Here is a 27212-nt window from a genome sequence, read left to right on the forward strand (position 1 = left end):
GCCTGCGTATGTAATAATTTGTCTATCTATTACGTATGCAAATATGGTGGAATCTTAACCCTCACCCCCTACCCACTCAGTGTGCTCCATAATTATCCATCTTTTACCCCTCTTACTCCCATCTCCTCCCAACCCTTGGTTCCCTTCAATTCCGCACCTTCGTACACGACATGATTAAGTAGCACGAGTAGTTGGTATGAATGTGATTATAAATCCACCGCCGTGACCAGGATGTGCCATTGTGATGACTGTGCTGTACATTTCGTACCATCATGCCCACTTGCTGCTTCTTGTTGATTCAGTGAGCTTTTGACAACCATGCTGGAGATGCAGTCCCACCGCCGCTTACTCATCCAGGAAGAGAAGAACGGTGCCAAACACCCCCCATTTATCTCTGCCACTGCTGCTTGTTTGCGTGGGCTTCGTTTCCACCTCTCGTTTGATGCTGACAAGGCAAACGGTTTTTCAAAGCCACTTTATAGAGTTTCTTGTCCCCACCAGCTTATGGCACACGTTCGTTGAGTTTCTTCCTGCCAGAATATCGGTACAAAAGCAAATGTATTCCTGAGCCATCCATGCCCTTGTCATTCTTTCTGTCATATTGGTTTATTCGCCCACCTGCCTGCCTGTCCAGCGGAGCTGAACGACAGAGCCGTTGTCATTTGGCGGAATCGTTGCTTTTATGAGCAGAATGAACGGTTTGAGTGAGCTTCACATTTCCCTCGAACAGGTACGACTCACCTGTAGGACGTCTGTGAAGCTTGGATAAACGGCGTGGAGACGCTCGTTGACCTTTCGGTAGAATGAGCTCAAGTTTGAAACCGACACAGACCCATCCAAGTGCCGATTGACCCGTTGGGAGAATGATTCGTATCAGAAATGTAAATTACGATTTTTTTTTTCCATTGCAAGTTTGATGCTCATGGAAGAGCGAGGCAACTGAGGATGTTAACTGATATCGAGCAGTGGGGTGGGGGCAATTGCACACAATGAGCGATGAAATGAACAAAGAGCGAGAAAGGAGGGGGTTTCGAAACACTGCAACCTGCGAGTAAGAGGATTGGGCTCGGCAGGGTCAAAGATTGTGGGAAGGGATGGGGGATGATGTGCTGAAGCACTGGAGGGAAGAGTGGGCATGGAACAGCCTCAGGGAAGTAATGCAACCAATATGAGGAGCAAGAAATAGAAGAGTTGAGGTGTCTAGTGATTCGTATTTAGAAAGCGTAACTAGTGTAGGGTTACTGGAAGAATAAGTTCATCCTGGAGTTGTTGCGTGTCAGAGGATTAGATGAGAATGTTACATTGGAGGAGAGGTGGTTAAAAAGGGCCACGGGCTTTCCTATGATGTGAGAACAGCAGACATTGTGCTTCGGTTTCATCCTGGGAAGTTCCAATAATATGTTGAGAACCATAGATTCCATGGAATCCAGGAGTGATGCTGGTGCACCAGCCCATATGGGAGAGCAGAACTCCATTGGGCTACGTTGTAGGGTGGGAATGATGGAGGTTGCCCCGTTTACGGCTTAATTTTGAGGCTAGTTTTGATGTATGGTCAGCCCAGTATGTTGAAAGAGATCTTCCATTTATCACACCAGCATCTAGTCAATTCCAGATGAGCAGAGGAGACTGATGCAGCTGCTGTCTGCTGATCAGTCAGTGGGATGGGGTGCGGTATGACACGGTGCGGAATCGTCTACAAAAACGACGACAGGGTTACCAGAGCATCAGAGCTGGGCCTTTTTGCTTTGTCCTGTCCTTTAGATTATGCTTCATTGCTTTGGCTCGCGGTTAGGGCCTGTAAACCACATTTCAAGGCTTGGCCACACATTTCCACATTGATACTGCGACCTCTGAGATAATTTGTAGTTTTGCCTTCACAATTGGTGTCGAGTACTAGTTCTGCCTTTGTCTTTCATTTGGCCTTGAAATCTTTTAAAATATCTCATTTGGGAAGATAACAATCTCATGCCACCATTAATAATTGTCCAATCACAACTTGAACAACTAGAACGGCACTCGAAAGATCGTATACCTCCGCCACGCTAAACTGTTAACGCTTTCTATCCCAATGATAGGCCCGATCTGAATCTTCACCAAAATCGAATCGATTCTTCCTTGTCACACACCCAACCTGTGAACCAAATTTTGTCCGAATCCCTCCAGAACTTTTTGAGATATCCTGCTCACAGACAGACAGACAGACAGACAGACAGACAAACAGGTGGTGAACACCTTCGGTGGCGGAGGTAATTATATTTAACGTCGAGCCCTCCGGTTGTTCGATGTGAAGTGCATTCCTTCTCGAGCCCAAAACGCATCATTTCCAAACACCTGCAAAGGCCGAGCTTTCTCGGGATTTGAAATAATATATTTTTTGTTGTTGTATTATTTATGCAAATTAACATCAAGCCAGACGTTATGTTTGTCATCTTCATTAAGGATTGTTCAAAGAGTTTTGGAACAGAAAACGATCGCGAGGGATGCTTGATATTCCGTCCGGTACCGCAGGAAGAATTTGGAACCATAAACCCAAGCTGGCTCCGTTGAGCATCGCCTTCTCCCCTGCCTTCCTGTTCCCATCACGGCAAGACGGCCTTCCTCAATCCTTCGGACTACAGGCACCCCGACCCCACTTCTTCCGCTGCATCTTCTACACTCTCGAAATTGCTTCGGGGTAAGAAAGGCAAGCTTTGAGAACCAAACCTTCAGACGTGCGATTTCAGGGGCAGATACGTGAGAAGATAAACGTGTGAACGAAGCTAACTGCGAGGGTCGGAATATAAACAAATCCTGACAAATGATGAAATGCAAGCTCATGTCATTGTGTCACTTTTGTGCCTGTGATTGTCCACTTAGTAATGGGTTGAGCTTGTTTTGCAACCAGTATAGTCTCCAAAAATCCAATTTCAGTTTATCATCGCTTGTGTAAGCCAGTTGGTTGTTTTTGCTTTGAAAAGCATTCGTTTTTAAATGTTTTTTTTTAATGTTCCAGTATCATAAGGAACTTGGTTCTGGTTACCCACATCCATACTTGGGCCTTCTCCAGAAACTTCCACTTCCCCTGCGGTGCTGTTGATTGTGGTCTGACTGACGGACAGCGCCAACACGCCATGCCATGATTGTGGGGACGCAGAACGGAACGGTACGTGGAAATCTCCCGACGCAGCATCAGATTATTCTCATGGTATAACAAAACCCAGTTTCGATATCCCAGGTAGGCTGGCGGGTCACCTGCTGGGAACTTTTCCCTCTCGTTGTTCCGATGGACGGGTTCGAATCTTGACCCGTCTTTGAACTGTCATCCGGGTGATTCATCGTCGTGTGCACCATCAGTCAGAACGACGACAAGTCGGAGGACCCGTCTGCCAGCAGTGGTTGTTGGTATAGGTTAATGTTGGCACGTCTTTCGTGCAGAGTAGGCGAATTATCGCCGGCACCCTGAAAAAAAATTACAACTCCATATGTGCGATCGCCAAGGGTAAGCCTCTCCCGGCACCCATGATCCAATGATGGACATTTATTGTTATTATTTTTGGACCACCATTTGACCTTCAATATTTCGGTATCGAGTGTAAATTAAGAAAATGTGTCCCCATCTAAATTCTGTCCATAAAACTCAATATCATGAAAATGGGAATAAATTATTCAAGTTATGATCAAAAATGTTCGTTAATTAGGTCACAATCCGAAAAGGTAAGTCAAGGACGCAAATTGAATGTCAGGTGAACAACCTCAGTGCAGGTGCACTATAATGATGCAAGAACATCTTGGAAGGCCAAGCGGTCTTTGGAGATTCCACTTTGGCGAAATTGAGTGATTACGAGCAACTCGGAATTTTTTTCAGACCTCCATTTGACCTTGACCTTTCACCCGGAGGGGTGTGGTGTGAATTGAGCATAAATGCGTTTCGCTCTTGATTATCTAATATCTTGAAAGGGCAATTTCATTCTGCTCGGACAAACCTTAGTGGAGTTGTTGGGGAAATATGGTAAATGACTATAATTTGATCATGGCCTTAAAATCGGTCAAGGTCAAATAAAATTACGTCAACCTCACAAACTTTGTATTCCCATTATTGATGCAAAATTTAATTCCAAAAGTCCCAGCCAGATACAGCTTGGAAATTGGCAGAAAAAAACAAAGGGAATTTTGTCGTTTTGTCTAAACTCTAAATGGTGGTTCAGAACTCCGAAGGGTCGAAGAAACTCGAAGGGACCATTAAAAACTGGGTGCACTGATTGGAGAAACAAACCCTACAACAGGTAATGAGCCTCCTCCTATCCTATAGGGGGAGGTTTAATTACCGCCTAAAGCAAGTGGTCTGGTCTTCCTGGAGATCCCTCGACGCCGGGTTAGACTGCTCGCTATCTCCGAGTGTGCTTGTGTTGTGCTCAACAGCTGACACACTGTACACAAATTCACGGTCTCAGGTCGTTGACATGTCATTCTTTCGCTACGAAGGACAACCGTGATAATTATGATATCCCAGGTTTTATAACGTATGGTCAATCATACACTATGCTAATCTGTGGAATTTCAACTGAATGAGACTTCTGCCATTTTGTATCAAACCCTGATCATTAATAATAAGATTGCCATTTTTTTTGTTCCAACTTCTCCTTTTACATCATAGCCTAAGGTGGTATTTCTGTGGACTTGCAATATTGCTTTCTTGAAACCTCCACAAATCCCTCTCGGCCGAGGGAGGGCAGGCCTGAATAGGTATTGTTGGTGAGTCTAGTCGAGGGTAATTAAGGTGAAAGGCAAATTCCCTTCAACCGCAGCACAGAAGCGAAAGGCACAATTTACATCGCAACCTTTAAGCTCCTAATCTTGGCTTTAAGCTTGTTTGAATTGTAAATTATATGTGTTTGACATTAGAGCCAGAAGTCTGTGTAATCAGCAGGATTGGTAAGACACCGTTGCATGGATCGGGCTGATGGGATGGCCTCGAGGTGCTCACACTCGTTTTTAAGCTTTCTCGCCTGGGTTTGAATGTCGACCCAGCTATAAACTGTCATCCCGGTGTTTCACAGGCAAGGTGATTCATCAATGTGTGTGCCGTCCCTCAGATGGACGATATATTCGCGTTCCATCTGCCAGAATCCATCAGTGGACAATAAAGATCCCACAATGTCCTTGGCAAAGAGTAGGCGAGCTATCGCCGGCATCCGGAACAAATTCCAAATTCCTGCTGTAACCTGTAGAGGGCATTGCAACAGCGGCACACCTGTGCCCTCAGCCAATAATGCTATCCTGCCGCCTTCTGCTGCATACAAACAACGGAGATGGCACGGATCAGTTGAAGCTTTGCGGATACAGGGCAAAACTGTCTTTTGGATCTTTGTGTCTGGGGTGCATTACAACTAGGCTCCCCTTCAGGAACAAAACATCATGGGCAATCGGAATCCTTGTTGTTTAAATTTTATATTTTTTGGCAATGATGACCCTTAGAAAGCAGTAAAAGTGTCCTTGGATGTTTTTGTCACATCCTCTCCCATTTCCTATAGGTGGTTCCTCCAGCCGTGACTTCACCACCTGAGGGGCAGCTTCCGCTCCTGGTGCTGGCATCGGTGTTTGTTGGTGGTGGGCTTCTCCTCATTTCGGGCCTGCTGCTTATCTGCAGGCGCTGTTGTGAGGGTCATCGTTACGAGCGGTACTTGACAGGGGTTGTGCCACAAGGGCACAAAGCTGACATCTTGGGCCTGCTGTTTCCCTCTGCTGGAATGACAACAAGCATCCATGCATGCCTTTAATCTCGAAAATCTTTTTTGTTGTTTATTATTCTTGAATTGGCTTCTCTACATAATTATGTACAGAGAAATTATGGAATTTTTGATTTGCCCCCTTTCCATGTTCCACTTCCTCAACTCACCGCACCCAACATTGTGTTTGATTCCACATGTGTAGCAACTGATGTATCTTTTTCTCACCCATCAGGGCCGATGACGATGCTGACAAAACAACGACAACGTATGTTGAAGAAGGACAGCAACCACGTGGTGAACCTTTCTTAGAGCTACCCAAACACCATAGTGATGTTTTCATTGGGATCAAAATTTATTTGTGTGTCCATTAGTGAAGCCTTATTTAAAAAAAAAAAAGCAGAAATCTACCATGAAACCTGGCAAAACAGTTATTATGACTATAAATAATTATCGGTAACCGAGGCAACCAGTGGTCCATTCCTGAAGGTCGTAGTGACACGATGCTAATAATAAAGGCGAATAGAAACTCGAGGTAATTCCCCTATAAAGTAATGAAAGGAAAATTCCACTCGGTGAATAAAAGTTCTGGGTTTTCAAATGCTGATAAAAGGGGAATTGACTTTGAGATTGATGGTTGAGAGACTTTTGCTGATCTTAAGAGTCATGCTATCCACCTGCCTGGTGTACTTCCCACAGAAATCGCGATACAAGTAACCAGTCCAGACGAAGTTGAGGAAGAGGATGAGGAGGAGGAAGAAGATGAGAGTGGCAGTGAAGAAGCTGTTCCAGCAGGTCGGAAGCCTTGCGCACCAGAGGCACAGCGCTTCTTGGCGGCTGCAGGACCGATCCGGCGCGTCTCATTCAACGAGGCGGCCCTTTTTGAGCATGAATGCCGATCAGAGGATAAGACCCGGCGGTAGGCATCGGTAGCACAGGATCACAGGTGGTGACTTTGGGGGGGACAAGGGGAAGCTCAGTTGGGCTTGAATGCTTGATACCACCCATATCACTGGGATAATAACAATAAAACAAGAACAGCACTCGGTATAGCACATACCTCTGTCAGGTTGAACAGTTCACATTTTGTATCCCATTGATAGGCCAAATCTGCATGCGGACATCCAAAATCTAATCGGCTTGTTATTGTCACCGAAACAACTCATCCACCAAGTTCTGTCAGAATCCAACATAACTTTTTGAGATATCGTGCTATATATATATATATATATATATATATATATATATACATATATATATATATATATATACATATATATACATATATATACATATATATACATATATATATATATATACATATATATACATATATATATATATATATACATATATATACATATACATATATATACATATATATATATATATACATATATATACATATATATATATATATATACATATATATACATATATATATATATACATATATATATATATACATATATATACATATATATACATATATATATATATATATATATATATATATATATATATATATATATATATATATATATATATATACATATATATATATATATATATATATATATATACATATATATATATATATATATATATATATATATATATATATATATATATATATATATATATATATATATATATATATATATATATACATATATATATATATATATATATATATATATATATATATATATATATATATATATATATACATATATATATATATACATATATATATATATATATATATATATATATATATATATATATATATATACATATACATATATATATATATATATATATATATATATATATATATATATATACATATACATATATATATATATATATATATATATATATATATATATACATATATATATATATATATATATATATATATATATATATATACATATATATATATATATATATATATACATATACATATATATATATATATATATATACATATATATATATATATATATATATATATATATATATATATATATATATACATATATATATATATATATATATATATATATATATATATATATATATATATATATATATATATATATACATATATATATATATATATATATACATATATATATATATATATATATATATATATATATATATATATATATACATATATATATATATATATATATATATATATATATATATATATATATATATATATATATATATATATATACATATATATATATATATATATACATATATATATATATATACATATATATATATATATATACATATATATATATATATATGTATATATATATATATACATATATATATATATATATATATATATACATATATACATATATATATATATATATATATATATATATATATATATATACATATATACATATATATATATATATACATATATACATACATATATATATACATATATATATATATATACATATATATACATATATATATATATATATATATATATATATATATATACATACATATATATATATATATATATATATATATACATATATATATATATATATATATATGTATATATATGTATGTATCTTCTTCCTCTTTCGGCTGCTCCCGTTAGGGGTCGCCACAGCGGATCATCCATATGATCCGCATAGTGATTTGGCACATCTTTTACGCCGGATGCCCTTCCTGACGCAACCCTGGTCACCTCTTACGACACGGGGATAATATATATGTATGTATATATGTATATATATACACACAAATATATGTGGTTGCAGGCCGGGGGGTCGGGTGAGAAGACCACTGGGGGGGGTGGGGGGAAGCTATCTCGGCTCCCACCAGACTCCCCGGAATTGTAGGCCATCGCACACGGATAATTCTGTGACGCGGCGGGTCGCTTAACCGACCGTGGACGCCAAAAACTCAACCACCTGACTTAGGGTCCTCCGTCTTGTTAATCCAGTTACCTAAAAATAACCACGTGATTTAATTAGCGGGGAACACGCCCTCGGTACGCCTTGACCGAACCGGATCACTCTACTCGACCGGATCACTTTATCGGATCGGATGCAGCCGAGGGACACTGCCAAGGACGAACCGGCTAAAAGGAACGGATTGTTGGGAATAAAGTCCCGGCTAAGCTAGGATTCGGACCATGCTGGACCAATGAAGGAAAAGACAAAAACGAGCTGGGAACATTCCTTATAGCAATTTATTAACAATGGGCAAGGAAAGGTATGTGGTACGATCAAGATTTATTGCGGTGTGCAAGCAGAGATAGGGAAGAAGGGTGTGGTGCGACAATAACCAAGCAACTTATAAAAGTGGACACAGAGTAGACCTAACCCGAAAATAATAAGAACAATCTTCTGCAGGTTACTTATGTAGACAGGTGCCAGGACACACACACACACACACACACACACACACACACACACACACACACACACACACACACACACACACACACACACACACACACAGGCACAGAAAACCCGATGAAGAGGAATGAAGCAAGACTGGAGAGGAGTTGAGGCTACGGTCTTTCGGTACCTTTGTATAATTGATACGCGGTACCCGAAAACGCCACCAATACGTTTGGGGGGAATGCTCCATGGCGTGGTACCCCCTTGACAGCTGGCGCGTCATCTCTTGCTTTGGGCAGCTCGTGTCGAGACCGTGAGCATGAAGGAGGGCTTGAGTTCGGAGGGTGGAGTCAGCGTCATTTGGGCAGAGAAGAGGAGGAGCACAGCGATGACGACAGAAGGCGGAGTTGAAGTGATGACGACAGTAGGCGGAGTCGAGGTCCAGCTTGAGTGGAAGGTGAGGCAGAGCAGAGAGAGAGAGAAGGAATCCAGCGATGATGACAGAAGGCGGAGTCGAAGTGATGACGACAGAAGGCAGAGTCGAGGTCCAGCTTGAGCAGGAGGTGAGGCGGGGCAGAGAGAGAGAAAGATCCACTCGGACCTTTATAGGCCCCGCGGCGCGGGGTGGGGGGCCACCCCGAAACTCGGTGTTGTCACCCGAATCGGGTGCTCTGATTGGCCCCGACCCCCTGTGCGGCCCGGCCACGATGGCCGGAAGCAGCAACATTCCACTTTCGCCAAGGTGACTCCACACCGCAAAGATGTCTAGCTCCAACCTCACGACATGATACGAATCACCCACACCGAACTTTCCGCCATTAATCGCCTTGCATGAACCCCCGGGCCATGCCCTGAAGACCGGCCAAGAGTGTCGTCGGTCCCGCACGCCCGCTCGGGCACCCCGACCAGCGCTGGCCAACGCGCCCGGTCCGTGTGTGCCACGTGGCCCGAGCTGTACAACATGCTTCCGCCCGATCGCAGCTTCGCTGGCCGCAGAGGCGAGAAGTTAAGATGTTATGGCGAACCCATGCACAGACAGTAAGATGTGTCCATTCGTGCCCGGCTCTGTACGATAACAAAGTGTTGCGAGCAGCGCACGGGTCTGCCTTTGAGAGCACGTTCCGTACAACATCTTCCGTTCTGTTCCGCCATTACGCACGTGGCCAGCGCTCACCCGATTCTGCTATCGTGTGTGCGGGGCGAAACCCGATTGATATAATGAGTCCAGAAGTGGGTTGAAAGGAACGTGCCACTTATGCCTTGCACACTCGCATCCTGCGCAACGTGGCGTGGGGTTGCCTTTCTATTATCGGCCTCGGTACGTGTTCCGTGCAGCGTGGACGTCGTGTTGTGTGCGTTTCCCATCCATTTGGTGGAAACTACCGCTGCGTGTGCGTTTGGCAGGATGTTTTCTACGGAGTGGTGTGGGTGTAATGCCTGCTTGGCCTTTGCTGAGGACCCATCTCACAGCGAAGGGCGCACGTGGCACAGATTTACCTCAGGAATAATCAGAAAAGAAGAGTAGGCATGAAGTTAGAAATTAAATGAAGAAGAAATGATGTAAGCAAACCCAGCTATGAGATACTCACAATGTACGCCCCTGTTGTCCCGCGAGACAAAAGGGAAGGGACTATCTACACGTATATGAATGGAATAACTGTCTTGGTACCACTATATATTGGATGCATGTGGTTCCGAGAACCGCAACAACATATATTTTTTATATGTATATAGATTTTTTATATGTATGTATATATATATATATATATATATATATATATATATATATATATATATATATATATATATATATATATATGTATATATATATATATATATATATATATATATGTATATATATATATATATGTATATATATATATATATATATATATATATATATATATATGTATATATATATATATATATATATGTATATATATATATATATATATATATATGTATATATATATATATATGTATATATATATATATATATATATATATATATATATATATATATATATATATATATATATATATATATATATATATATGAGCCTGGTGTGGTTAAGGTGGTGGCTTGGGGTCCTGAGTTCGAGCCCCACTGGCCGCTGAGTTAGCATCAGGGGGGTTGACTCAGTCTGTCATCCTTATGAAGATCGGCAAAATGAGCACCGGTATACTGGTAATTATCCCTGCAGGGTCAAAGGCGACAAAGGGTTGGCTTCAGGAAGGGCATCCGGCTGTAAAAACATTGCCACAAGAAAGGGCACCATGATTGGAGCCCACAAAAAAGCTGACCCCTGCTTAGGGATAAAGGCTTTCAAATGGTGTGATGATATTTTTATATATTTATATTTATATATTTAAACATTTTTTTTTAAACATATATAATATTTTTATATATTATATATCTTCTTCTTCTTCTTTCGGCTGCTCCCGTTAGGGGTCACCACAGCGGATCATCCGTATGATCCGCATAGTGATTTGGCACACGTTTTACGCCGGATGCCCTTCCTGACGCAACCCTGGTCGCCTCTTACGACACAGGGATATGGTACACCTATTTTAACCAGTATATATATATATATATATATATATATATATATATATATATATATATATATATATATATATATATATATATATATATATATATATATATATATATATATATATATATATATATATATATATATATATATATATATGAGCCTGGTGTTGGCGCAGTGGTGAGGGCAGCGGCTTGGGATCCAAAAGGTCCTGAGTTCAAGCCCCGTTGGGCCACTGAATTAATACACCAGGGGGTTGACTCAGCCTGTCATCCTTTCGAGGTCGTCGAAGTGAGTACCAGTATACTGGGCCAGTGTATACCCTGGTTAAAATAGGTATACCATTTCCCTGTGTCGTAAGAGGTGACCAGGGTTGCGTCAGGAAGGGCGTCCGCATAAAACACGTGCCAACTCACTATGCGGATCATACGGATGATCCGCTGTGGCGACCCCTAACGGGGGCAGCCGAAAGAGGAAGAAGAAGAAGATATATATATATATATATATATATATATATATTTATATATATTTATATATATATATATATATTTATATTATATATTATATATTATATATATATATATATATATATATATATATATATATATATATATATATATATATATATATATTATACTATGTGGACACCTCCTCATCCAACATCTCATTCCAAAATCAGGGGCATTTATATGGAGTTGGTCCACCCTTTGCTGCTAGAACAGCCTCCACTCTTCTGGGAAGACTTTCCACGAGATGTTGGAACATTGCTGCGTGGATTTGCTTCCATTCAGCCACAAGAGCATTGGTGAGGTCGGGCACCGATGTTCGGCGATCAGGTCTGGCTCGCAGTCGGTGTCCAATTCACCCCAAAGGTGTTTGATGGGATTGAGGTCAGGGCTCTGTGCAGGACAGTCAAGTTCTTCCATACTAATCTCTACAAACTATTGCTGTATGGACCTTGCTTTGTGAACAGGGGCATTGTCATGTTGAAACAGGAAAGGGCCTTCCCCAAATTGTTGCCACAAAGTTGGAAGCACAGAATCATCTAGAATGTCATTGTATGCTGTCGCATTAAGATTTCCCTTCACTGGAACTAAGGGGCCGAGTCCGAACCAGGAAAAGCAGCCCCAGACCATTATTCCTCCTTCACCAAACTTTACGGTTGGCATTATGCATTCGGGCAAGCATTCTCCAAGCATCCGGCAAACCCAGATTCGTCCCTCAGACTGCCAGATAGTGAAACCTGATTCATCACTCCAGAGAACGCGTTTCCACTGCTCCAGAGTCCAATGGTGCTAAGCTTTACACCACTCCAGCTGACGCTTGGCATTGACGCATGGTGATCTTAGGCTTCTGTGTGGCTGCTCGGCCATGGAAACCCACTTCATGAAGCTTTCGACGAACAATTCTTGTACTGACGTTGCTTCCAGAGTCAATTTGGAACTCGGTAGTGAGTGTTGCATCCAACGAAGACGATTTTTCCACGCTACGTGCTTCAGCACTCGGTGGTCCAGTTCTGTGAGCTTGTGTGGCCTACCACTTTGCGGCTGAGCTTTTGTTGCTCCGAGACGTTTCCACTTCACAATAACAGCACTTACAATGACCAGGGAAGCTCTAGGGTAGAAATTTGATGAACTGACTTGTTGGAAAGGTGGCATCCGATGACGGTGCTACATTGAAAGTCACTGAACTCTTCAGTACGGCCCATTCTACTGCCAATGTTTGTTCGTGGAGACTGCATGGCTGTGTGCTTGATTTTATACACCTGCCAGCAATGGGTGTGGCTGAAATAGCCGAATCCACAAATTAGAAGGGGTGTCTGCATACTTCTGGCCATGTAGTATATATACATATTGTTACAGGCCAGGGGTCAGCCGCCAACCGACCGCTCTGAACAGAGCCGCAAGTCGAGTCGGCCCGACCTACGATGTTAGAATTCAAAACTGGCTTCAAAATTGAGCCGTAAACTGGGCAACCTCCATCATTCCCATCCTACAATGTAGCCCAATGGAGTTCTGCTCTCCCATATGGGCTGGTGCACCAGCATCACTCCTGGATTCCATGGAATCTATGGTTCTCAACATATTATTGGAACTTCCCAGGATGAAACCGAAGCACAATGTCTGCTGTTCTCACATCACAGGAAAGCCCGTGGCCCTTTTTAACCACCTCTCCTCCAATGTAACATTCTCATCTAATCCTCTGACACGCAACAACTCCAGGATGAACTTATTCTTCCAGTAACCCTACACTGGTTACGCTTTCTAAATATGAATCACTAGACACCTCAACTCTTCTATTTCTTGCTCCTCATATTGGTTGCATTACTTCCCTGAGGCTGTTCCATGCCCACTCTTCCCTCCAGTGCTTCAGCACATCATCCCCCATCCCTTCCCACAATCTTTGACCCTGCCGAGCCCAATCCTCTTACTCGCAGGAAATTCTAACATTTCCAAATCCATTCCTAATCCCTCCTGCCCCTGCTCGCCTTGGCTGAACATTTTACGTGCTGGGAATAAAATTTATAACGCTCGTAATTTGGGGACACGGGGGGTTTGCTCCGTATATCCCTGATCTGACTCCGTGAATTTTGCTACGGAGGCGGAGGGGACCGAATCGCACTCCTGAACACCAATTGTTGTGGATTCGAACCTACAAATTTACGGAGGTGGATGGGTTCACACCCCACTCCTGACTACCAGTTATTACAGGCCGGGGGTCGGCCGCCAACCGACCGCTCTGAACGGAGCCGCAACTCGAGTCGGCCCGACCGATCGCCCGGAATATAGATCGCCGCCCGGATAACTCCGAATGACGGGTCCTTGTACAAGAACCGAAATACGCCAATCGGCAGATCACGTGGGCTAGGGTCGATTGCCAATCTTCAATGTACCTAAATACCCACGTGATCCAACTACCGGGGTATTCTACCCTCGACGGATCTCGTACGGAACAAACCGCCGAGGCGAGCCTGTCCATGCGCGATTCCGAGCGGCGTAATCGCCGAGAACCGTCGGTCCAAATGTCCCCCTATTACGGCAAACCAACGGCTTTCTAACTCCCAACGCAGGAAATGTTCAGTCAATGAGGGAATGGACGAAACGAGCAGGTTTACATTCACACAAGGACATTTATTATAATGAAACACGTATGCAATTAAATAAGGCAAAACACGTATGCAATTATACAAGCAACAAAAGAACTACAATCGTCTATAAGCAATTATTAATGTACAGTCACTTACACAGTTTTACTTACGGGACTCGGCGCCACAAACATTCATTCGAAAGAAAAAGCAGGAAAAAGACCCCATCAAAGGCAATGGGGTCAGACTGGACCTCTTGGGTCTTTATGGCGTGGGATTTGGCAGACCGAACGAGTCCCACGAGACCGTTGCAGGTTACCTGTACCCTCGTGGTGTCTGGCTTGGGCGACCCGCGATGCTCCTTCCCCTAGGCAGCTAGCGTAGCCGCGGTCGAGCTCGGGCCTTCCGTGTGTCAGGCGAGCTCTCTCCGGCTCTCTCCACGCGAACGCGCGGTTTGCGCGACACAGCAGGCAAGGCTGCGCCTCCAGCTCGCGTCTCCTTCGCGACGCCCGGACTTCCACACAGCTCCTTGGCTTCTGGCTTCCTCCCGACTCCCCCAACTGCCGATGAAAAATGCTTACACCTCCCACGGGACTCGGCACATGACCTCTGCCACGGGACTCTCACGAACTCGGCCCGACCACGGGACTCCCACGAGACTCTCTTTGAACAAAGAAAAGATGTCCTCTTTATCCTTTTCACCCCCTCCCCCGCACCCGGCGTGACTCATGCCCTCGCGATCCACCCCCCGCTCAACCAGGGTGGGAGGGAGTTGTTGACGTTACGGGATGGCAGGGTTCTTCTTCCTCTTTGCAGAAGAGGGGGAGGGACGTCTCCATTGTTTCGTTCCCTTACTATTAAATCGATCTGCAGCGCATCTAATCAATCTCTGAACATTTAAACAATGGAAGGTGAGCTATCTAGGGAACATGCACTTATCGACTTGGTTGACTAAGGGAACCTGTATGTTGTGTGCAATTGAATTCCAAATTCGTAACAATATATAATCATGGGCCCATCTCTCAATGGTAAAGAAACATTTAAAATTAAAGGATGCGGATCTTCACCAAGATCTAATGGAAAAACTGGAAAGAATAAGAGCAATGGCTGCTTTGGGGGGGGGGGTGAGGGTGAACGAGGATAATGGGGGTGAACAAGCTTTGTACAGGTGCAAACTCTCAATCACAGAAGCGGAAGGGAAAACTGGGGAAGAAGCAGATGTGGGGCACCAACACCAAGCCGAAGAGGAGGGTGAGGGGGCAAGAAGAAACCCAATAACCTGGAAGCCTGGAAAGAGGTGAGCTTGGCGAGGGTTAATGAGGGTAGAAAAGATCATGGTTATGGATTGGGCATGACACCTAAGATGGCGGTGAACAGCTGTCCTGAAGCCCCGGAGGGAAGAATGAGATTGAAAAGACTGAGGAAGTTGATTCTGTAGGTGATAGGAAAGAGGAATGAAGAAGTGATGTGAACAGTGATTCTGCATTTTGGGAATTTCTGCATTTTTGAGGGTTATTGGCAGACCACGTGCACCCTGCATAAACCTGGTGGGTACAGTGCATGGAAAGGGCAGATGGTGCAAGACCAGAGAGGAGGCAGCAGAAGACACAGAGACCACCAACCTTTTTGCAACATGAAAATAATAATCGGCCCAGTGATTCATCTTCATCGTGGGAGATACCGATAATTTTAAAGGACTTGGTTTCCATGGCATCAAGCTGAGCAATATGAGACAGGGGTGCTAGCAGGAAATGATGACTGCAAATTATGAATGACTATTTATTATTTGCTTGAGGTTGTTTTGAGAAGGAAGAAAGAACAAGGGAGAGGTTTTGAGGCAGGCTGAAGGAAAAAATAATAATAATTATGAATCAAATGAAAGGGGAATGAGGAAAGAATAAAGGTGGGAAGGAGGCAGGGCAAGAGCAAGCTGGGTTGGGCCTTTACTTGTGTTTTTTAAATAATTGTTATTACATTGTAATACTTGTTCTGTTGCAAAACTCGAGTGAGGTCTTTGATTTTTTTTTTTCTAAATGTTGCCAAAGTTTTATTACTGACTACCAATCACTTTAATCTATCTATAATTCCAGCGATCTGTGTGTGACCGCTGTTTCTCGACAACCACTGGTCCGATCTCATTGAAACTTGCCAGCTATATTGCTGGGGACCTGAGTATGTGCGTTTTCAAGATTTGATATTAATCGGACAAGTCCTTCCCAAGTTATGGCCATTTATTTACTAACCAATGACAGGACACGTGGCTGCGTAGGCGTGGCTGTGTAGGCCGGTGCGCGGCCGGCCGACGATGACGTCACGGGCCGTGCCGGTGACATGGCAGCGAATGTCATGGCAAGCAAAGACAGGGAGGTAAACTTGATTTTAATTTGGATTTTAATTAACTCTGTGTGTGGAAGTGTGGTTGTCACGAGAACGCGAGAGCGAAGGAACAGCCTGTGTGGTTGTTGTTTCTGGCTCGCGTTTCGGTGTTCCAATTCGCGGTTTGAAAGTTTTTTTTTAGTTTTTTTTTGCACGTATGACCACGCACGTACGGGCACGTGAGAACGAAGGAATGGCCTGTGTAGTTGTTGTTTCTGGCACACGGTTTGAAAGTTTTTTTTTTGTTTGTTTGTTTGCATGTACGGCCACACACGTATGGGCATGCACTAGTTGATAATAAATATGTAAATGTTTTTTGTCATTGTACCATTCTGATGATGCAATATATTGAGTATTCAGGTCCGTCGCCAGGATTTCCCAAAGGAGGGGGGGGTGCGAATCCAGAAAACTGAACAGTGCTCTTTATTGTCCCAGCAATATAGGGGGAGGTGGGGGGGGGTCATCATGGGGTACCCCACTCTCCTTGGAAAATTTGAAATGATAGGCTTCAATGCGATCATTTCCTGCATTCAAGAGATTATTTGGGATTGGAATATCTCACGGGCTTTGCTTTCTTATAAAAACAAACAATCCATCATCACATTCATATCTGCATTTCTATTGTTAGATATACAAACGATGGTCATATCCACGTCCATCAAAAGTTTTGTTATCTATAGCATGCCCTTCATCCACAATTATCTGCAAGTTGTATGTATTTGGGTAAATTTTCCTTGACATTGAACATAATTAAAGTGCCGATATAGTAAGTCTAGACCCCCTTTCAAATTTTTCACCTTTTCTTGCCTTATAGCCTGGAATTAAATTGCATTAAATCAGACTTTTCCACCTTTATTTACACATCGTAACCAACAACATTCAAGTGAAACACAAATTCTAACAAATTTCAGAAAATTAATTAAAGTGTCCACCCCCCTGAGTTAATACTTGGTGGAAGCACCTTTGACAGTAATTACAGCTGTGAGTCTGTTGGGATAGGTCTCTACCAACTTTGCACACCTTGATTGGGCAATATTTGCCCATTCTTCTGAACAAAACTGTTCAAGCTCAGTTAAATTACGTGGAGAGCATTGATGGACAGCAATCTTCAAGTCATGCCACAGATTTTTCGATTGGATTTAGGTCTGGGCTCTGACTGGGTCACTCAACGACATTTATCTTTTTGTTCCTTAGCCACTCCAGTGTAGCTTGAGCTGTGTGCTTCGGGTCGTTGTCATGCCGAAAGGTGAACTTCCGTCCCAATTTCAGCTTTCTTGCAGAGGTCAGCAGGTTTTCCTTTTGGATTTTTCTATATTTTTCTCCATCCATTTTCCCTTCTATCCTGACGAGTGCTGTATTTTGTCCCTGTTGATGAGAAACATTCCCATAACATGATGCTGCCACCACTATGCTTCACAGTAGGAATGGTATTCTTTGGGTGATGTGCTGTGTTGAGTTTGCGCCAAACGTAACGTTTTGCATTTAGGCCAAAAAGTTCCGTCTTGGTTTCGTCAGACTACAAAACGTTTTTCCACATGGATTCAGAATATCTGGAGTGGTTTTTTGCATACAACAGGACTCAAGATGGGCTTTTTTGAATCATGGCTTTCTTTTTACCACCCTACTGTACAGGCCAGACTTGTGGAGTGCTTGGAATATTGCTGTCACATGCACACAGTGACCAGTCTTTGCCATAAAGGCCTATGGTTCTTTTAAAGTGGCCATTGGCCTATTGGTGGCCTCTCTGATCAGTCTCCTTCTTGCTTGGTCATCCAGTTTGGAGTGGCGGCCTGATCTAGGGAGGGTCTTGGTGGTACTACACGCCTTCCATTTCTTAATGATCATCTTGACTGTGCTCCAAAGCTGACATCACAGAGCTGACATCCAAGCAGACGACTTTATCCCGCTGGTGTCGTGGAGATGACATCCAAGCAGACAACTATCCTGCTGATGTCACAGAGCTGACATCAAAACAGACGTATCCTCTCTGGGAATATCAAAAAAGCAAAAGGCAAGTTCCTTATTCCTCATTTCTCGGCACTGCTGGATGCAGCGTGGTCCTTAACGGCGAGTAGTGGACTGGGTTCATCCGCTTGCCTCGGTGGTTCAAAGATCACCCTCTGGGGACTCGCAATGCTACTGGCCAGTTGGACATCACTTTGTGTGCACTCGTGCACTTATCGGGGCAACGGAGTCTGCTTTGAACATGAACACATCCGACTTTAACATAAATGTGTGCCTTGCTGGGGTTTTATTAAGAACTGGGTACATGAGATAAGTTGCCAACCCCAGAAGGTTCTGAGTTGATTCAAAACAGTACTGAACCTGCCATGTGTACCATTGGAGAATTGTAAAAGCATTGAACCTGGCATGCAGTCAGACATCACTTTGTGCGTGCTCATGAACTTATCGGGGAAACAGAGCCTGCTTCCAACGTGAACACAACCGACTTTGACACCAAGTCGTATCCTTATGGGTTTTTATATTAAGATGCATGAGATAAGTTGCTGACTCGAAAGTCTTGAGTTTATTCTGAAGGCATCGAAACTTGTGTGTGTGTGTATAACTGTGAGAAGTTTTAAAATCATTGCGATGGTACCTTGTTAAATGGTATTGGTGTTTGAAAAGTAGATAGTAGCGATTGATAAATTGCTTATGAAATATCCTTCTGTTTCGCGTCGTACGCTGGTTTCACCTGTAAAACAATAGATGGAACATATACCAGGGTGTCCCAAAAGTCAGAGGGATTTAAAAATTAAACATTTATGTTTTTTAATAATTTGTTTTTCTTTTCTTTTCAGAATTTAGATTAACATTTGGAAATTACCGATGGAAAAATTCACAACTGAACAAAGAACTAAAATCATGGAATTTTTTTTTGTAATTTCATCGATCAGTAATTCTTACCCAAAGAGCATACTGCCAGCACTTCAATGCCAGAAAACAACTTTCAGATTTCATGATTCGTCGGTTGATTCAACGTTTTCAGCAATATGGGTCAGTAAGTGACTTGCCACGATTTGGAAGACCACGTTCAGTCTGTTCGCAGATTAATCGTGAACGTGTACTGGACAGTGTTCAAGAAGAACCAGGAACATCAATCCGCAGATGTTCTGACCAGTTGGGGATGTCTTGGATGTCAATGTATCGCATACGAAGAAACGATTTGCACCTGTACCCATACAAAGTGCAATTGGTGCAAAAGTTGAAACAGACTGATCATCGACAACGCTTAAATTACTCAGTCCAAATTCAGAGGTTGGTCAATGAAGAAAACGAATTTGTTCATAAACTGATTATGAGCGACGAAGCTCATTTCCATTTGAATGGTTTTGTGAATAAGCAGAACTGTAGGTTTTGGGGATTAGAGAATCCTAGGGCTATTCATCAACGTGAGTTGCATCCTCTCAAATGCACTGTCTGGTTTGGTGTAATGTCAGAAAGGATTATTATCGGCCCTTATTTTTTTGAAAATGAGGATGGCAGTGCAACGACGGTCACAAGTGAGCGGTATCGAGCCATGCTCGAGAATTTTGTGTGTCCTGCAGTGAAGGATAAACCTGAGATGTGGTTTCAACAAGATGGAGCCACTGCACACACGGCACGAGCCACGGTGGAGCTTCTAAGGCAAATTTTTGGACACCGAATAATTTCACGAAATTCAGAAATTTCTTGGCCATCACGTTCTCCTCATTTGATGCCTCCCGATTCTTTTCTTTGGGTTACCTAAAGGAGCGTGCATACATCAATAAGCCCCATCCAATTCAGCAGCTCAAGGACATCTGTGCAGAAATTTGAGGGTTGCAGCCAGAGTTATTGTCTGCTGTTATGGAAAATGCTGTCGAAAGAGCCCGTCTCTGTAAAGTCGAAAATGGAGGACATCGTAGCTGCATCATTTTTCATAAATAAAGCAAATTTATTTCCATTTTGGAAATTTTCTTTTGGTATAAAAATAATAATAAATTATTAAAAACCAGAAATATTATTTAACTTCTAAATCCCGAGGTGACTTTTGAGACACCCTGTATTTGTCTGTCCAATTTTTCTGCCGTGCTAGCCCTCTGGGTAATGGGAGCACTCGCTTCGGCGTACGGAGGCAGCACGTAACAGTACATACAGCTTGTCGATAGCGTGGCTGATGGAAGATATGTTTTCGAACTGTTTTATGTGCGTGGCTCGTGGAATTTTTTATTTGTTTTTTGCCTGTGAATGCGCGAAGCATGGGGCTGTGAATGTCGAAGCAGGTCGCAGTTTATAAACCGTGAATACGGAGGTCTGTGAATAGCGAATACGGGGGTCTGCGAATAGCGAATCTGTAAATAGCAAGGTCTGACAGTATATATATATATACACACACATACACACACGGAGGTGGGTACTTTGAAAACTGGGAGGGCTCCATTCCACCTTCTGAAACCCGCATATGGAGATGACAACTAACAACACACACACGACTTTACAGTGTCGGTTCTGCTGTAGCGGTCTCTCAGCAAGAATTACAACCCTGCATAGGTCAACACCCCGACACGGGATACTTGACTGAGATTGCTGGGATTTAGAATTTATCCAGGGTGCTGACATCGAGTCATCTTCATTCACACCAGGAATAAAATATATAAATAACGTCCTCGTGTGCTTATGATAGAGGTTTTCCTTCTCGCTTGGTTTTTGAAATGCTGTCTTCCTAATTCCTTCTTTGATCATATCTCTTATCCATCCTCAGGTTCACACTGACTGAAGGTGACTTCCATCACCTGAAAAATGCAAGGCTCATGCCCCTTGGTCTTTCAAGCCCTCTGTCGCTACATATGTTGACTGAGGCAGGTGTTTCCCCTCAGCCATTGCCTCAGCGACCGGGCCTTTCCCTTGTACAGGTGGGCAAATTTCACAGAGGATAAACGAAGTTGATGCCAAAATATGATCAGAGGAATCCTTGGAAGCCTGGTACAAAAACGTCTGTGCAAAGCTCCCTTACCTGCCTTTCAGCCAGGTCCAGGGTTTGACCACTCTGCAGTCTTGGCGGCACTTGCCCCTCGCCCTCCGGTGCCTCTGCCGGGAGACACTTGGGGCATGCCTGGAAGGGAGCAGGATGCTGAAAGAGGACTCTCACCTGTTCATCCGACACAGGTAATCTGATCGGTGATGGAAAAGATTTCCGTTGTACCCCGTGTTACTTTATGGAGATATACAATGCTTAGAAAGGCTGGTGCCCTCACATATTTCTATGATCTTTTTCACTTATTAGTCGATTGGCACACGTTCATCAATGCTCACTCGGCTGTGGGGACGCCTGCGCCGAAGGACCAGTGAAGGTACTGCTCGCGGAAGCTTTTCCCTAAAACCATGGCCACGCTGGGCAGGCCAGCGTGCAGCAAGCTTGGAGACTCGGGGTAAGTTGTATGATTAGAATGTTCATCTCCCTCTCTGCAAACGGCAAGATCTTCAGGCATCATATCCGATTCTGTATCTTTCAGACCTTTGCATCTTACTTATCAAATGGTAGGATGATACAGAATTGGCCATGATGCAGTGGGTTTGTTGTCATTTTGTGTATGCTCACAAAATGATGCATATTTGTCAGGTACGCCTTGGGGTCGGGGGTCTGCTTGCATTGCTGAAGAGCAAAATTATGAAATCCATGCACCTGAGAACGAGACCATTCCTCCTCCATCACCAAGGCCCAGGTACTTCTGCTCCTCTTTCACTTGGACTGTCCTCGTAGAGCCGTGTCTGACTTGAGTTTGTAAGTGCAAGATAAAATGATCGATGCACCTGAGAATGACTATAAGAGGAAAAAAGATGGAAGAGGGGGGCAACTATCACTTCTGCATACGCCGTTCCTGCTTCTTTCCCCTCCCTTTTGTCTGCCTTCATTGTAGACCAGATGGGGCCGATAAGAGAGAGACGAGCTCGACTGAGGAAGCAGAAGACGTGCCTCCACCAGAAGATGATGTGGAAGAGCCTGAAGCAAGTATCCAAGCAGCGAGTGGACCTCGAGACCTCTGGAGCCTCCGCGCATCACTAGAGCTTCAGGACTCTTCGGATGTAAGTGGAGAGGGCAGTGCGCATGAGGGGGAAATTGTTGTCTCTGCTGATCATGGCCTAGAAGTGTTGGAAACTCAATCTCCTGTACAGTGTCCACATGAGTCACATCCTCGACACAGTGCACCTGAGCCTCCAGCAGAGCATGATCCCCGGCGTCTCATTCAAATGGACAGTGGTTATGTGTCTATTGAGGGTATCGGAGCTGAGAAACGACACCGGTTTGGTCGCACAAAAACTATATTCGGAAGCCGAGATGGATGGGAAGAGGGAGAAGATCAGGAAAGAGAGGCCACAAGAATGGAAAGTGAGGTTGTGGTTGTGGTTATCGAAGAACCAGAAATTGAGGGTAAGGCAGAAACAGCAACAATTGCTCATCCAAGCATTTTGAGTTTATCTCCGCGTGTGAGCTCACGGGACTATTGCGTAGATGAGAAGACAGATGCGCTGTTCCGGGAGTTCTTACGCCATGATCCACGCTTTGATGCAGCTGCAGTGGCGACTGGAGGAATTGGTACGCCTGCAACCATTTTGGGCATGTCTCACAAATCGAAGCACCATCGTGTACCTCGTCCTCCACACTTGCACCACACACGGCGGCAGCAGTGGCAACGGGGCGGGAAGCAAATGAGTGACCCAGGCGTGCCAGTGGGCGGTGGAGTGAGACGGGCACCGCTTCGACGTGGACACAGTGTAGGCCATGCCTCAGAAGGACGCTACTACGTCACATTGCCACGCATCGTAAGCGCCGGTGACGAAGAAGGAGGTGAGTCTGCAGGGCCATCTGGAGCTGGAGCCGAGAGTGGCGGTGGTGACAGTGCCACGGGCTCGGGCCCTGTCTCAGTTGGTGACGGTAGCCCACCAGTTACTCCAGTACACTCACTGCCTCCTCCGACGCTCAGCCTAGCTGCTGAAAAGCTGGCCGCACACCTCACATACGCTATTGAAACGGTGCCGGCAGCTTTGACCGAAGCGACTCCAAAAACAGTTACCACGGCCACCTCGAAAGACCCCCCAGGCTATGTAATAAAATGAAAGTATTACGGAAACCATCTCGGTGTTTATCCGTGCTCCTTTACCACAGTATGAAACCCTTCGGAGCATTTTGGCACCATTCGTATACGGTGCTGCTAAGTTTTCACTCGGATCCTCTTGGCAGGGTGTCAGCACCTTCAGCTCAAAGCTTGGACTTCAGCTTCGAGTTAAGTACAATATGTCTTATGATGTGTTGTACACTGGAATGATTCAGTTTTAAGTACTGCAGCGATCAATCGTACTGTTGTTTTGTGTCGTCGTAATGCCGATGTCAGGCTTGACCTCCAGCGGTAAATACTTTTTTTTTGTTGTTTGGTTTGACGATAACCACATGTCATATATTTTATGACGTCTCTGCTTAACGACCGCTCTTTCCCATTGCATCCCATTAGTATTGATTTGGTCCCACCAATGTGTTTGTAGTTCTTCGTCTCTCGGAATGGATTGTTTTGTTCTCACGACACAGCAGTCATCCACATCCCATTGCTTTTCTCACAAAGGTCACTCAACATCCATTCGGTCACAAAAAAAACAAACTATTTCTGTAATGGTCAGGGGACCGTCGCAGGTATTTTTCAAATCGTTCATCTGCCCGAGAGCGAGATTAAAAGCTACAACTTGCGTTTCCAATTCGCTCCGCGACAATGCTTGTCATCACGAGTAAACGGTCCGCCTCTTCATTTACTTCTGACATGATTTTGTTCAAATTGGCACTTCCTCCCCCCCCCCCCCAAAAAAAAAACATCATGGTTTGCAGTGGATTAATCCCGTACCCTTTCCAGGGTGTCTGCGGCTGCCGAAACAGCTTCCTGGGCAGGGAAATAGATCGGGTGGTTTGCTGTTGCCTTCTCGTAAAGTAATGATAGGAAAATGCATAATGCAATTTCCGCTGCGATGCACCTTCCGATTAATCATGCTGGATATGTATCGATTTGCGCCTTGCCTGTACGGACGAGCTCGAATAATATTGCTGTTATAATTCCATGACTACTGCTCAACCAGCCAGCCTTCCTTCCATTCGTGTGCTTTTTGATGCTATAAAATATTACGTTTCCACGTGTTTTGTAACTTTAAGCAAACTGTGAATTGTTGTGTTTTTTTTATTATTATTATTATTTTTCTGTTTTTGCAACCTTTTGTATAAAATGGCATCGTGTATGTATTACGATTGCTTTGGACAACCTTAGTGACGAGTCCATGGTCGGTCGGTCGTTCGAGCAAGGGACTTTAATTAATGGTTTGGAACCTGAAAGTTTCCAATTGATCGGTTATCAGAATTTGAAGCGGAATTACATTTAGAAAGATGTTTTCTAATGCTATGGCTACTACTACTTCTTCTTCGACGAAGCGGTTGTTCCTACCTTCTTGTGGGGTTGGGCCAGGAGACGTTCTTGGCTGGAGTCTTTCATGAAGCGTCAGGTCAGGCTTGATTTGTGATCGAAGGTGGTGGAATTTGTATTTAGTTTAGGGTGACTGAGATAACTCGCCACTTTTTCACGAAAGACACAGTAGGATCCTCAATGTCCACCAACAACCGGTGCTGTCCGATGGGTCCTCCGACGTAATGCCCTTCCGAGAGGCAGTGTGCACATCGATTCCTCGCCCCGCATGTGAAACGCCAGGGTGACGGTTTATAGCTGGGTCAAGATTCAAACCCGAACCAGAAAGCTCAGAGAGGCGAGTGCTCACACCTCTATAGGCTAAGCTATCCTGGCAGCCCGGAAAGACATTATTACCTCCACAACCGAAGGTTATGTTTTCACCCATGTCTGTTTGTCTCTCTCTCTCTCTCTCTCTGAAGGATATCTCAAAAAGTCATCAACAGATTTGAATGAAACTTGGTCGACAGGTTCGGCATTTGACGAGGACATATTGATTATATTTTGGTTCAGGTCCAGATGTGAGAATTTTTTAAAGAGATTCTTCACCATTGAGAGATTGGGCTGATATTTCAAAAAAGCTATCGACGGATTATGACAAAACTTGGTGGATGAGCTTGTTTGGTGACAAGAACAAGCCGATGAGATTCTGGTTCAGATCCGGCCTATCAATAGGACAGAAAACGTAAACTGTTCAACGGCGGAGGAATGCGCTCTACTTCATGCCGTTCTAGTTACCCACGTTTTAAAAACGCAGAAATGGAACCTTCTCCGTGGATGTATGGATGGCGAGCATTTTGTGCGGCGTTCCGGCTTTCACTTTGGTGGCATGACGCTTTTAGCACCCTCCGAAGAGGTTACAAAATTGCGCGGATGACAAAGCATGAAATTCTGAATTTCGTTTCAAAAATAAACCACAAAACAAAAAAAAGCAAACGACATGCCACGGACCCTGTGCGACTCAGAATGTAAATGAAATGACACTTTAAACCGAGAATAAATAAACCACGCACATTGTTTGAAAAGCCTGCACACCACATTGCACAACTTATCGAATCCTTGCATGGCATGATGGTTGAGGTGCGATGAAGGAGCAAAGACCAAATACTATTCTCAACGAGGTTAGTTATAATATTATTATTTATTTAGTTCGACTATTTATACAAGGTTTCTGAGATCTATAATGTAGAAAGCAACAATGTATTCATCCGATGTAAATAATATTATTTGGAGTTTTTTTTTGAGTTTTTTTTGGGGAGGGTGTTGTGATTGTGAACATGTTCAATGTGACCACCATTTTGCCCACCCACTTGATTTTTCCAGCATTGTGATTCATTGCGGCTCGAAGTGCTCTGACCGTTTCTGGTGTGCATGTACTGATGGCTGAGGATGTCCTCTCTCGGTTTCGAGCACAGTGCCTTTCGCTTCAAATTCTCTGTGGAATCAAAGAATTGTGTTTCCGTACGGTGTCCATCTTGTTCTGAATAAAAAAAAACTGGAACAGTTTTCAACAGTCACACTTATCTTCTCGGCAACTCATGACACAGTCATATTTTTTTGTGTGTGTCGATATAATAACGTCGTATCGGTGTCAAAAAAAAAATGCACCAGATTTGTCCGTAGGATCCTCGATACCT

The 27212-nt window shown here is 43.4% G+C and overlaps 1 protein-coding gene across 4 annotated transcripts in view; it reads left to right on the plus strand.

Annotated features, from left to right (window-relative positions):
- CBARP (CACN subunit beta associated regulatory protein) overlaps positions 1-27081 on the plus strand; it is a 28189-nt gene extending 1108 nt beyond the window's left edge. Inside the window, exons 2-12 of one of the 4 annotated variants that reach the window (XM_085886252.1) lie at positions 2509-2674; positions 2993-3142; positions 5511-5656; positions 5941-6002; positions 6405-6624; positions 21843-21993; positions 22106-22246; positions 22365-22509; positions 22701-22803; positions 22999-23164; positions 24246-27081. In XM_085886252.1, coding sequence (XP_085742378.1) covers positions 3116-3142; positions 5511-5656; positions 5941-6002; positions 6405-6624; positions 21843-21993; positions 22106-22246; positions 22365-22509; positions 22701-22803; positions 22999-23164; positions 24246-24416 — 1332 coding nt within the window. In that variant the 5' untranslated portion in view covers positions 2509-2674; positions 2993-3115 and the 3' untranslated portion in view covers positions 24417-27081. Of the gene's footprint in view, positions 1-2508; positions 2675-2992; positions 3143-5510; positions 5657-5940; positions 6003-6404; positions 6625-21842; positions 21994-22105; positions 22247-22364; positions 22510-22700; positions 22804-22998 lie in introns of all 4 variants that reach the window. The other 3 variants (XM_085886253.1, XM_085886250.1, XM_085886251.1) reach the window with 3 other exon arrangements.
- The last annotated feature ends 131 nt before the right edge of the window (positions 27082-27212 follow it).

Source organism: Eptatretus burgeri, chromosome 6 (genome assembly GCF_056783735.1).
Source record: "Eptatretus burgeri isolate ZD-2024b chromosome 6, Ebu_testis_v1, whole genome shotgun sequence".
Lineage (NCBI taxonomy): Eukaryota > Metazoa > Chordata > Myxini > Myxiniformes > Myxinidae > Eptatretus > Eptatretus burgeri.